The following is a 14,508-nucleotide window of genomic DNA, read 5'->3' as shown; positions in this document are numbered from 1 at the left end:
ATAGGGAAACCAACATCCCCACCTTATGTCACGCAATTGCCGGTGAACATGTGCTATGTGAACAAAATACTGAAGGAGTGGAGAGGTGAGCTAGGACACAATCCAGAAATTGACCCGTTGCAGAGAGCGATGTTTAGAGAAAGTGTGATGAGAGGGCTTCCAGAGGTGGTTAAGAATAGACTGGAAGACGTGGTGGGGTTAATGGACATGACTTATCCTTTGTTCTGTGCACATGTAACACATAGTGTGGAGAAGCAAAGGGCTCAGGAGCAGAAAGTCAGGGATCAGGATAGAAATGACTCAAGGAAGTTAACTCAGCAACAACTGCAGCCCCAAAGGAGGTTGCAGGCAGTAATGGTGTCATCTGCTACCTCTCCACCCATGCAGGACCAGGGACCCCCGCCTGCACCTCAGGTAGTGAGAAGCTATGGCTATAGTTCACAGAACCAGGCGTCCAGGCGGCAGGCAGGGAATGGGCAATCAGGCCCACGGTTTACACAGGGACCGGGGAACGAACAACAGTTTCCCCGTTTCCACTGTTGGAACTGCGGCATGCAGGGACACAGGGAAATGAGATGTAGGCAACCATACCGTCCCGGCTCGGAGTATGGAAGACCCGTGCGCCAGGGGGAGTCACAAGGGCCCCACGACCAGGGGGAGACAGGAGGGCCCCGAAACCAGGGGGGTAATCACTAGGGGTGCCCAGAGAATGCGACGAGGGGAAATCAAATGATTGTGGCAACGGCCATGACAATGGGATATGACATTTGCATTTGGACACATCACAAATTGGCAAACTTGATTGAAAGAGGCAAATTTGTTCTGACCAGCCAACGGCAACAGGCTTACATGAGGCTCCTGCAGTACTCGGACGTTACGATAAAAACATGCCACGGCAATAACCCGGCGGATCTGGTACCACTCCCGAGCGAGGGTCAACCGCATGAGTGTGAGGTGGAGGTACAGGCTTTCGTGAAACTCCGTCCTGATTTGGGAGTCGACCCGCTCGCGATAGCAGAACTCTCACTTTTTGTGGATGGGTCCTGCTATCGGGAGGGGGAAAATTTAAGGTCAGGATACGCCGTCGTATAGTGCAAACCTAACGGAGAAACACTAACAAGAAAGGCCGGACAATGCATGCAACCATGTTCGGCCCAGCTTGCAGAACTAATAGCACTAACAGAAGCATGCATAATAGCTAAAGATCGCACGGTTAACATCTTTACAGACTCTGCGTATGCGCATGGCGTATGCCACCTATTCGCGGCCATTTGGAAGGCAAGAGGCTTTAAGAAATCGGACGGCTCACCGATCCTTCACCACAAGCAGGTTGTGGCGCTTATTCAGGCTGTAAAGTTGCCCAAAAGCATTGCTATCGTAAAGTGCCAGGCACACAGAAAAGACCTGTCCTTTGTGACGACGGGAAACAACGCGGCGGACGAGGCCGCGAAGGCGGCGGCTGCGGTGCCGTCCACGGCTGTTCTGATGTTTGCGGCCGAACTGACGACTGAGGTAACTGAGGATAATTTGAGTGATCTTCAGGACTCAGCCACGCAGGCCGAGAAACAGTCGTGGACGGAGAGGGGGGCTGTAAGGGGGGCAGATGGTCTGTGGAGGAGTCATAACGGTTTGATAGTCGCCTCCATCGATCTTCTGTCCTTAGTGATACCTGAGGCTCATGGTGTTGATCACTGTGGAAGAGCAGAGACCCTGAAACGAATCACGAAAATGGGATTTTGGTCCCCAAAGCTTCAGGCACAAATTGACGTTACACTAGCCAGGTGTTTAACATGCTTACAGGGCAATGTGCGCAAAGGAGTACCGACAGTGGCGGCTTACACACCCCTCCCTGAGGGACCATTCAGACATCTGATTATGGACTATACAGACATGATAACGCCAGTGCAGGGCAAACGATACCTCCTGGTAGTAGAGGACTGTTTTAGTCGCTGGATTGAGGCCATTCCATCTAAACACAAGAACGCGGACACAGTGATCAAGTTCCTGTGTCGCGAGGTCATTCCGAGATTTGGAATTCCCACGATATTACAAAGCGATAATGGCCGCGAGTTCATCGACAAGGTGGTTAAAGGGCTGATGCAGAAATTAGGTATAAGACAGCGCCTTTCCTGTGTCTATAGTCCCGGGTCGCAGGGGAAGGTGGAAAGGGCCAATCTGGTCATTAAAAACAAACTGTTGAAAATCTGTATGCAAACTAAGCTTAACTGGATTGATGCTTTGCCACTTGCTCTGATGGCTATTAGAAGCAGCGTAAACCGCCAAACACAGCTAACACCGCATGAAATGCTTACAGGCCGCAGCATGCCAGCACCGCCATTTAGACACCTGGCTAGGGGCCCGGCATTAGATATTTTTGAGCAAGATCTGAAAAAATATCTTCAGCAAGTGACTAAAATACATGAAGCTGTGTTTCGACAGGAGCAGAGAAAGTGGAAAGGGGGAGAAGGAGGCGGAGAAGGAAGCCACCAAACCGAGACTGATCCCTGGGGACTTGGTCTTCGTAAAGGTCCACAAGAGAAAGTGGTCATCACCCCGGAGAGAGGGCCCGTACGAGGTGATCCGATCGACTGGAACGGCAGTCCAAGTCAAGGGATCAGCGACCTGGTTCCACTTCAATCACTGCATAAAGGCCAGCGGCGATCTCTTGGGGGATACAATCGATCGCAGTTATGCAGAACCCGACATGGAGGGTCCGAGACGGCAACTGGAAGGTGCAGTGCCTGCTGATGCTCCCGCAGATGTTGGCAGCAGTGTGCGGACGGTCGGCCGGGCACAACGACGTCATTAAGAACCGTCACGGTCGACCCGTCCTTGAGGATGACGGGTTTGAGTGGGTAGGAGTCCCACGGGGTCCCGCTCAGGCTCAAGTACCAGCAGACTTTCATGACCAGGCTCAGAATCAGGCGCCCCCTTTTCCCTCCATCGAGGAAGGGGGGGAGAAGATAAGACTACAACCAAACGGGGTGTTTCCCGTAGGACCGCAAGGGCATGTTTTTGATTTTGACCATTCCCCCGTTACAGGCGGGGATACTTACCATTATACTAACGAGCATCGGGTTGTGGGGGTAGATAGGAGAGTTGAGCCTGTCCCGAACCAATCACAGGGGACAGGGGTGAGGGGAAAAAGGGAGGTCAAGGACACTGAGTCGGAAGAGGTGGGGGGACAGGATATGTTCCAGAGGACAGCCGGAACGTTGAGGGACTCAGTGGGCTCACTCTGGGCCAGGTTGAGGGGTTTGCTTCCTTCCGGGGAACAAGATGGGGGCGACTATGACTATGACGAGGAAGACCCGGAGGCTGACCCGATGTATAGGGCGGTTTTAGGGAATGAGTGGTTTAAGTGGGTCCAGTACACGAGCGCGCAGAATCAGATAGAGGATTGTTATGTCTGCTCCAAGGCACGTCCGGATAGGCTGCTGGTGAAGGGCACGAAGTTCAGTTGGGCTCAGTGTGACAGGGACGCAGAGGCATGGGAGGGGCCCCATAATAGTCGCCCTTGGTGCGAGGCAGAGTGTTTGGGGTTTCTCGGCTCTAGTCGTTTTAAGGCGGCAGGAAACGTCACGGATTTCAAGGATGTCACTATGCGGGAACGGTGTAGGAAATTGGATGTACGTGTGCAGGGGGTAGCGACGGGGTTGCCAATACCCAGAGGTGTCAAACTATGGCTGACCAAGGATTTCGAGTGCTTGCAAAAGGAGGGGACCCGGGATGTAGGGGAGGTGGCAGAGGGGCGGTGCACTACTATTTGGAGCATCACGACTAACTGTACGAAAGAAGGAAAGTGTGGACACGGGGTCGTGTTAAAGGGAGTGGATACCAACCCACGGCCTGTAGCTTGCCCTTTTCATGTCCAGGATATGGCACTGGCGGACCAATACTGGCTCTGCGGCGGTAGGAGGTTGAGGAATACACTTCCTTTAGATTGGTCAGGTAGATGTGCCCGGGTTCAGGCGATCATGCCAATGGTGGTCCTACCATTATCAGTGACGGAAGGACCTTCTGAGTCTCCTATCTCTCGAACGAAGCGTAGCTACAAGGCAGACCCAAGGGTGTATCTGGACAGCATAGGACAGCCAAGGGGCATTCCAGCCGAGTTCATGGCTAAGAATGAGATTGCGGCAGGGTTTGAGTCTATTCTGCCATGGATATCGGTCAATAAGAACACCGGGTGGATCAACTATTTGTTTTACAATCAGCAGCGGTATCTCAATTACACCGAGGAGGCGTTGGATGCAATGGGGGACCAGATGCACGCGACCAGTACGGTGGCGTGGCAGAATAGACAGGCTCTGAACTGGTTAATGGCGGAGAAGGGTGGAGTCTGTTCCATGTTTGGACAGTACTGCTGCACATTCATTCCGACGAATGTGGGGCCAGGGGGAAAGTTCTCCGAGGCCATGGCTAAGCTGAAGGATTTGAGGGAGGAGTTGAGGGGGAATTCTGGCCGGAATGAAGAATGGTGGGGGAGTGGGGTGTTGGAAAGATTGGGACAGTGGGGAAGCATAGTGATGCAGACGGGGATATCCATCGGGGTGGCAGGGTTGATATTGGTTCTCCTTTTCTGTTGTGGTATGCCTCTCTTGGGTAGGCTGGTAACTTCACACGTAACGAGCCAAATGCTGATGGTGGGACAGAAAGAGATTGAGCCACAAATCGGGCCATATCCTCAGCTTTATGCTGCCTTAGAGGGAGACGAGGGGATAGAGGATTAGGGGTATGGTGAGGTAGGGACATTTTCTTTTTGTTGGTTCTTTCCTTTAAGAGTGACGGGGGATGGTCTGAGTGCAGTTTTGTTGGTTTATTCCTTTAACTAGGAATTTTAGTCTGATTTTCTAATGATCCTTCGGCATAGAGATTGCAACCATTGAAAATCATTGCATTGTTTTTTATTTTTTTATTATTTTTTGTTTATTTTACTTGTGGTCCTGGTCAAACCGGAATGGGAAGGGGCATCGGCAGAGTGTCGGTTCTGAGCCTGAGGAAGCATTGAGAAGAAGTGGTCGGGGGATCGGTTCTGGGGACTGGAGGGACAAAGGGGGGGGCTAACGCAGTGGGCAAGATGGGCACCTCCCGTCGAAGATGGGGGGACACGTGGTGAGGTCGGTACCAGCGCCTCCCGTCCAGGCATGGGGACATGCTTCTACGAGGACTGGAGGTGTGGCGTGGTGGTTGCTGTATTGGCAAAATGTGACTTTTGGCAATACGGTGAGGAGACTATGGCGTGGGCATGGAAGGGGGGCTGAGCGATGGACACTGGGACTCAATGTTATGGAAGAGACAATGTCATTTTTTTTGGGAGGGATGTTCTATGTTTAGTTCTGACGGTCAACTTCTCCTTTCCCTGATGAGAGTCGCGGTTTCCGGCCGGAACTGTGGCTCATTTGGTAAGCGGTGGAGGTTGGGGGGATTTGTCTGTCAGGTTAGGATTATAAATTGGGGTATTTTTTTTTTGATGTTTTATTATTACTCTTGTTTTGAGCGGTTTTGTGTTTATTGTGAGAACGGTAGTCAGCCTTTGTTGGTCCGTTAGGGGTCCAGTGAATGAAGTAAGGTTTCTGGTTTAGATTAGGCATTTAAACTTTTATTATATAATTGTGGTTTCTCGTTTAGTTAGACGTTCACATTTTCTTGGTTATATGATTTGGGTGGGACTAGGGATAGCCCCAAATGGGGGAATGTTGTGGAAAATGTGTATACGAGGGTGGAGGTAGGAAAGGGGTTAGTCTTGACTAGTTTAATATAGGTCAACTAGCAGGGCTCAAAGACACTAGGGTGACAGTCTGGCTGATGTTCTTAAAACAGCCTCAAGATAGCAGATGGACATTTCAGTACATCATATCGTGTGCTCTAATCTTGTGTCTTTTCTCTCTTTCATACATACACAGCACACACACACAGACACAGCACACACACACAGACACACACATACACAGCACACACACAGACACAGCACACACACACAGACACAGCACACACACACAGACACACACATACACAGCACACACACAGACACAGCACACACACACAGACACACACAGTCACACAGACACAGCACACACACACAGACACACACATACACAGCACACACACAGACACAGCACACACACACAGACACAGCACACACACACAGACACACACATACACAGCACACACACAGACACAGCACACACACACAGACACACACAGTCACACAGACACACACACACACACACACAGACACACACAGTCGCACAGACATACACACCGACACACACACACATTCCCTGTGTCACAATACACACATACAATACACACACGTCTGTACACAGACGCACACACACAGACACACACACACAATACACACATACAATACACACGTCTGTACACAGACGCACACACACACAGACACACACACACATACACACACACACACACAAACACACACACACACACACACATCTCACTCTCTCTTCGATGTTCTTAATGTTTTACATCATATCGTGTGTGGATATCATATCTTGCTTATCTCTCTTCATGTTCTCTCTCTCTCCGATGTTAAATCTACGTATCATCTTAATGTACGTCATGTCAGATCTGACATGATGTGATACGTCATCATATCTGTCATGGGGGGGCAGGACTGAGAGGGGATTTAGGGACAGGCAAAGGGATCCAGGACAGAGTCTTTTTTGTTCAAGCCGTGGTGATCTTCTTTGACCCATAGCTCTTGCTGTTAAAGAACTTCTTTTCTTAAATAAATTACCTATTTGTTACAATTGGAAATATCGTCTCCTGCTGTGTTAAACAACCTTTCCACAACACCATACTCATATTCACCACGGTATAAAACGGGAATGTATGGATGAAATTTTTTTTTCTTTAACACATATTGAACGATAGATAGTCGATGTCAAATGGGCCATAGTATTGTATCCATAGCTATAATATATAATATAGTTATAGCCCTGCAAACACCGCCACTGATTCCTATATTTTAGAGCGTCGGCCTGATAACAACACATCACGCATATCGCTGCGGCGCTGATTGAGTTAATGGACTGTCCTGTCAAATCCCTCTCTCTGTCTCCGTCTTCAAGATCGCCAAGTCCATTCAGGACAACGACGGTGCGTCTACCTCCCAACAGGCCGGCCCGGAGGGTCAAGCGACAACCGCTCCTGTTCCCGATGACATCTTCAGCTACTATGAGCAAATGGACAAGGAGGAGGAGGAGGAAGAGGAAACGCAGACTGTGTCCTTTGAGATTCGACAGGTCTGTACTAAAGCATTACATCACGCGCAGGAGTGTGTTATAGGAATTAGATCATGCCTAGGGGTGGTTGTTAGGCCCGAGCGCAGCGGAGGGTCGTTAGACCCCCCTAGGCATGATCTAATTCCTATAACACACGACTACAAGTGGTGTAATGTCTTTTATACAATGGCCGAATTCACCCAACCTTATTGCTATAGAATAAACACACAGTAATTGAAGCATAATGGAGATTTATTCACAAAACCATCCACAGAGAAAGTAGATCCAATAGTAGATCCACTAGTAGACACCAGAGGGAGCTCCACAAACCATGTTAAACCCAGATTCAGCTCAAACAAGGGACTAAACGCCCCTAAACGAGAAGCGTTTTGATAGAGAAAAGCGAGACAGACGTCAAATGTATATACTCTCTTTTTTTAGACTCTTCTTGTATCACAAACAGTACTGTATTTGTAAATCTGGTATATCATAAATGTCTAGATGTAGCAGTACTGTATCTGTTTGTCATGTATGTCATATATGTTATGATGCATTGAAAATGGGGGACCCTGATGTAAACAAGACGAAAGTCTTTCTCTGGTCTGCATCCCCTTAACAATTTTGTGTATTGAGCTGTACTATATTGTACCCATTCTGCAATCTGTTAATAAAATGTTCAATCAATCAATCAATCAATCAATCAAATAACAACCGGTAACTTCACTGTGCGTCTTAAACAACATGTAGCAGTACTGTCTATCTGTATGTCATGTATGTCATATATGTTCTGATGCAAAATGGGGGACCCTGATGTAAACAAGACGAAAGTCTTTCTCTGGTCTGCATCCCCTTAACAATTGTGTGTATTGAGCTGTACTGTACATTTCCCAGTTATCGATCGCCATGTGGTAGATCCATATGTCCATTGGCTGATGATATATTCCTTTACTGCACACTGAAATCCGCGTCCCAAAACGTATTCCAAGCTACTAGACTGCACATCCAGAATCCAGCTAACTGGAAACTACATTGAAAGTAAAAGAAAAGAGTGCACCGTTCTGCCACAGGGCACACTGCATTATCGAGACAGCGCCCCTAAGAGGATCTGGCCGGTAATGCACTTTTCAGAATTCGAAGAGTAGGGTAGATCTGCAGTGCAGCTCTGTGACATCGAGTAGGTTATTACAATGGAATGGATTCGAAACACGGATTTATCCGTGGTTGGCCCCGAAACGGTTAATAAAATGTTCAATCAATCAAATCTAACAACAACAACAAAAAACGTCAGCCATTTTTTTTTCTTTTTTCTCTGCGATTTTTCTTTTGTTTCACAATGAGTCATGACAAATTAATTGCATAATCCATGTGTATGTAACGAACTAACATATTCCAGTTGACTATCTTTTTTGGAGGATTCGTTCAAAAGCTATTCATACTTCCATTTTTCTATCTATGGCGGATTGATTCAGACAGAAAAAAAAGTAATTCGGGTGTGGGAGGGATCTGGGGTCACATGGAGTGTGTTATACTAAATAACAACCGGCAACTTCACTGTTTCAGCCAATCAGAATCAAGAAATTTGCATGCCATTGTATAATTTATCTCACATCACATCCTTCCTGCTTCCATTCATACTCTCCCTCTCTCTCCTCTGTCTCTCTCCTCTGTCTCTCTCCTCTGTCTCTCTCCATCTCTCTCCTCTGTCTCTCTCTCTCTCTCTCTCTCTCTCTCTCTCTCTCTCTCTCTCTCTCTCTCTCTCTCTCTCTCTCTATCTCTCTCTCTCCTATGTTTCTCTCTCTCTCTCTATCTCTCTCTCTCTCTCTCTCCCTCCTATGTTTCACCCTCTCCTCTGTCTCTCTCCTGTCTCTCCCCATCTCTCTCATCTGTCTCTCTCCTCTGTCTCTCACTCTCTCCTATGTTTCTCTATCTCTCCTCTGTCTCTCTCTCCTCTGTCTCTCTCTCCTCTGTCTCTCTCTCCTCTCCCTGTCTATCTCTATCTTTATTTTGGTGGAGTGTGACTGACATCAGCCTCTTCCTTTAGCCTGTTTTTAAATATATATATGTGTATGTTTAAATGTTTCAGGAGATGATAGAGGACCTTCAGAAGCGTTGTATCCAGATGGAATATCCTCTCCTGGCAGAATATGACTTCCGTAATGACACGGTGAACCCAGACATCAACATGGACCTGAAGCCCACGGCCGTCCTGAGGCCCTACCAGGAGAAGAGCCTGCGCAAGATGTTTGGGAACGGACGTGCTCGCTCTGGGGTCATCGTCCTGCCCTGCGGTGAGACGACCGGCCCGGTGGGCTAGAGGGTGTGTGTGTGCGTGCGTGTGTGTGTGCGTGTGTGTGTGTGTGTGTGTGTGTGTGTGTGTGTGTGTGTGTGCGCGTGCGTGCGTAACCAAAATATATTCTGTACAGCCCTATTTCTTACCCAAATAATTTTTTTAATAATAGTGATAATGATTGTGAAGTAAATTCCGTTTGATCATTCCTCTGTATATCACTGTACGTTGAAACAATGTAGTGAGTTTTTGACAAAGTGAAACAGGCTCCAGCAGCCTAGTCGAATAACCATGTGTATTACAACTAAAAACAGATTTTATAAGAAAATAAAAATAAATGGATCTTAACACTTTAGCTATCCTTGTACCTACTGCGCCACCGCTGTAAGAGATAGGGATTTTCACTGTGCATCGCAGTGTTTGGAGGGCTATATCTATATTCTATATTATAGCTATGGAGACAATACTATGGCTCATTTGACATTAACTATCCATCGTTCAACATGTGAAAAAGAATAAATTTTTTCATGTATACATTTGCGTGTTATACCGTGGTGAATATTGTATAGTTTCAGAGTGATCCTGGCTAATTCCTGAGAACGGCGCTATGGTGCAATATGTGCATTTTGCTAAAAGCGTTCGCTTTGCTCGCCTGGACACGCTACTATTTCCAATTCAAGGTATATAGTAGGTATTATGTTTCGTCATGAATGCATCAAAAAGGGGGGGGGGGTCGTTTTTTGATGCTCTGATCGTCATCAACGGCATTTGTTTTTGAATACATACGTTGATCGACTGGATCGATATGAAATCATTGTAGGATCAAGGTGGAATTGACGTCAGATAGTCCTTACCTTTTATCGGGGGTATCCCAAAAAGAATATTTCAATTGTCTGATCGCGATTTCCAGTATGTCCATCGGGTCCCCGACATAATCCGGCACAACACATGCATCGAGGGGCCATGGACGCGTTCCAATGTGATCGGGTGAACCGCTAGGCTTGCCTGGACCAAAATTCTCCGCCCGGAGGAAATTAGATGTAACACACAGTGTAAAATAAGGTTTCAAAGGGTGGGCGATACTGCCACCTAGCAGGATGTGGTCGGTATTGCACTCTAGGCATCTCAGAATGATTTCCTATGGTAACACGAGGTCTGTGACATTGCATAGAATAAAAAAATCGAATAAAAGAAAAAACGATGAAAACCCGACTATACTCGGGTATGGTGCTCAACCGCTGGCGAGATAACCCGACTATCATCGGGTCTGGCGCTGAATGTGTTAAGGCTTTGTTATTATGACATTCCTCATGAAAACCATTAATAAATACAAAAATCGGAATAACAAACCAACCACCACGTATAAAAAGATCCACCGCACAGAGAAACAGAGCAGACGGTGGTATGGCATTTCCAGATTTCTACCACTATTTTAAGGCGTACACTTTAAGAATCAAATCAAATCAAATCAAATCAAATCAAATTTATTTATAGGGCCCGACAACACACGTTAATGTCCCCATGGGCCGTACAGGTCTTCTTTAAACAGGTCAAGAAGACAACATAACAATAAGTCAAGAACAGAACAAGAACACCATAGGGTCCAAACATTTTTTAGATGAATGCAAATAAATGAAAGAATGCAAGCACTCCCAGACATACCCCACGCAAAGGTAAGGAAAAACTCACTAAAACCTAACAATAGGGAAAAAAGCTCCACAGGCAGTGTGGAGGAGAGAAACCTTAGAAGGGCCGTTCAAGGGGGGATCTCCCTTCTTAGATGTTGGTGATAGTAGTGTTGCAGACGGACAGTTGGTAAGCATGCACTCATGTGTGTGGTGAAACACAGATGAGTGCATGCAATAGCAACTGTACATTTTGAAAAATTAAAGATAGAGCTAATAGCGATAGCAACTGAACATTTTGAAAGATTAAAGATAGAGTTGATAGCGGATCTATTTGAGGCACAGGGGCGGCGCAGAGAGGGTCACGTCCTCCCCGTCTTAGTCACGGGACATTCAACACTCCGGTCGTTGCTCAGGGACAGCCGGAGACAGGGAGATAGGGGGTGGCGCAGAGAGGGTCGCGAACTCCCCGACATCATCGCGGGACATCCGGCACTCCGGTCACCACTACGAGACCTCCGGAGACAGGGGGGCACGCAGAGGGGGTCGCAATCTCCCGGCCTTCGTCACGGGACGTCCAACACTCCGGACAACACTCCAGGACAGCAAGTCATAGGAAGACAGGGAGACGGGACAGGCGTTAGACAGCTCATGAGATTGTAGTAGGCGGACATAGCAATAGATACAAGTGGTAGGCATATATGTGAATGGAGTAGATATATGAAGTAAGCGTATTATGTGAATAGAATAGAAGTACTTAACCCAGCAATGAAACCGCGTTGACTGTTAATCTGTTAACAGTCTGTTAATCAGTTGACAGGACCACGGACAGACGGCGGAGAATAACTGATCCAAGGCCTCGGAGGTGCATGTAGAGCAGTCACTACAAGCTTGGCCAAGACCCCGAGGCATCCATCACCTTGGTCAGCGCCAGGAGACGGGTACTCAGAGAGAAGGGGGAGGGAGGGGGGGGGGGGGGGGAGGGGGGGGAGAGGGGGGGGGGGGGAAGAGTTAGAGAGTTCCCATGTTTGTGGTGCTGCAAAGGAGCAGACATGTAGTACCCTGTAGTGCCATGTAGTACCCCGTAGTGCCATGTAGTACCCTATAGTACCCCATAGTGCCATGTAGTACCCCGTAGTATCCTGTAGTACCCTGTAGTGCCATGTAGTACCCTGTGGTGCCTTGTGGTACCATGTAGTACCCCGTAGTGCCATGTAGTTCCATGTAGTGCCATGTAGAGCTATGTAAGCCATGTAGTACCCTGTAATGCCATGCAGTACCATGTAGTACTCTGTGGTACCATGTAGTACCCTGTACCCTAACTAAACTACCCTATAGTAAACTACCCAGTGGTACCATGTAGTACCCTGTACCATAACTAAACTACACAGATTAATCTAAAGGTCAGTCCCCGACCAGGTGAGATCAAGGTAGGTTGAAGGAGAGAGAGAAAAGATGAGTCTTAAGCAGGGATTTAAAAGCTTCGACAGAGCAGGCGCCCCTGATGACGGCAGGTAATTTGTTCCACAGGTAGGGAGCGCGGTAGACAAAGGCTCTGTGGCCACTGACAACATGGTTTGATCCCCAAGCATCAGTATCCTGGAGAAATTTAGAAGAAAATATAGTAGCTCCACATAGGCTGAAGGACATAGTATACACCAAATTATCAATTATGCAATGCGAACGGAAATTTGGCCCCATAATTACTCATGCGATCCGGATATGGCGTGAAACAAAAAAAAAATTCTATCCCACAGAAATGGCATAATCATACTCCCTTATTCAATAACAATGCACTCTTGATTGTAAAACAACCTATAAGATTCCCTAGATGGGAAAAGCAAGGCATACACTCATTAGGAGATGTTTTCAACAAACAGGGTTTTTGTAGTTATGATGAAATACGCAAAAAATGTAATCTCACCAAGTCCACATATTATTTTTACGCACAGTTATTGGCATGTTTGAAGGTTCACGGTGTTCCATTAAGGATACCAATTGTACACCACAGATACCACAAATTCTTCTATGAAAGAGAGACATCAAGAGGTTTTGTTTCAGATTTTTATCATCAATTACTAACATCCTCATATGAAACCCTCCATCTAGACTCAGTCTGGAGGAGGGATATACCAGACCTGGAGATAGATTTTGACTGGCAAGAAGCCTGGGCAAATGTTCGACTTGCATCAAGGAACCCGGACCATCAACAAATCAATCTTAACTATATTCACAGGACATACTTAACTCTATAAGACTGAACAAAATGGGTCTTAAACAAGACCCCAAATGCTCCTTATGTACAAATGGGGACGAGGGGACATTTATGCACATGTACTGGGACTGCCCACCAGTTAAGATATTCTGGAACGAAGTGACCCAACAATTATCAAATCTCTTAACTCTGAATATACCTGTGTACACCCCTCTGTATTACTGCTGAATGATGTCTTTGAGTGTGCAGTACATCCACAGCTAAAGAGATTGGTTTTATCTGGTATCACAGTGGCTAAAAGCTGATAGCATCACGATGGTTTCAACCGGAAAAAAATTGCCGGAAGGTCTGGATTCTTACATATCTCGATGTGATTTATCAAGAAATATCTACAGCAAGAATTTTGGGTCTCAATGAATCCAAAATGACAATGTGGTTAGAAGTGGTGGAGAGAATAAAAGCTAGCATATAAAGGTAGTGTCTGGTAGGAACAAGTTATAATGGATGGATTATCCAATGGGGGGTCCGGGAGGGGGGGGTACGAGCTAGAGCATATGTGTGTAGGGTACTAGATAACAGGTATTAGGGGTATATATCCTGTATAAGACATTTAACTAAATGGTGATTTCATTGGATATGCACTGTTAACACTTTGATCGCCATGGGTTAAATTCATAATTTACCATCCCTAGCCAGCTCTATTTGTCTATGGAGAAGTTCCCCTTCTTTGCAGGGCTATAACTTTTTAAATTCTATTGCTAAATTGCCATTATTATGGCCCATTCAATGTCCTATATCCATTGTTCAGGGTGTAGCAACGTTAAACTTTTTCATTCACATATTCATACTAAAATATGGTCTAAAGTATAAGTATGTTTTTATCGTTTTCTGCAGCTTTCTCCAGAACTTGATTTATAGCTCCAAATGCATTATATTGATGATGAAATACAGTTTGATAGCAATCGGCGCGAGATAAAAAATGTCAACTGGACGTGGTTCTAGAAGTTACTACGTATCATCTGATATTGACCGGATGGGCAAGGGGGCGTTTATAATTCCGTGGGCAACGTTATACCATTCGTCTAGTGTGGGTCATATGGTCATCAGAGCAGTTTATATGGAATACGTTAG

The 14,508-nt window shown here is 46.6% G+C and overlaps 1 protein-coding gene across 1 annotated transcript in view; it reads left to right on the top strand.

The window, feature by feature from the left end:
* Positions 1-14,508, top strand: part of LOC311223472 (general transcription and DNA repair factor IIH helicase/translocase subunit XPB-like) — a gene marked incomplete at its 5' end in the record, with an annotated part of 101,994 nt that overhangs the window by 38,969 nt on the left and 48,517 nt on the right. The window contains 2 exons of the mRNA XM_084308258.1: positions 7,098-7,271; positions 9,334-9,538. Of these exons, the coding sequence (XP_084164384.1) occupies positions 7,098-7,271; positions 9,334-9,538 (379 nt within the window). The remainder of the gene's footprint in view (positions 1-7,097; positions 7,272-9,333; positions 9,539-14,508) is intronic.

This window comes from Notolepis coatsorum (assembly GCF_963971535.1).
Source record: "Notolepis coatsorum genome assembly, chromosome: 2".
Taxonomy (NCBI): domain Eukaryota; kingdom Metazoa; phylum Chordata; class Actinopteri; order Aulopiformes; family Paralepididae; genus Notolepis; species Notolepis coatsorum.
Note: the sequence above shows the minus strand (reverse complement) of the source record. Positions and strands in the feature narration are given on the sequence as shown.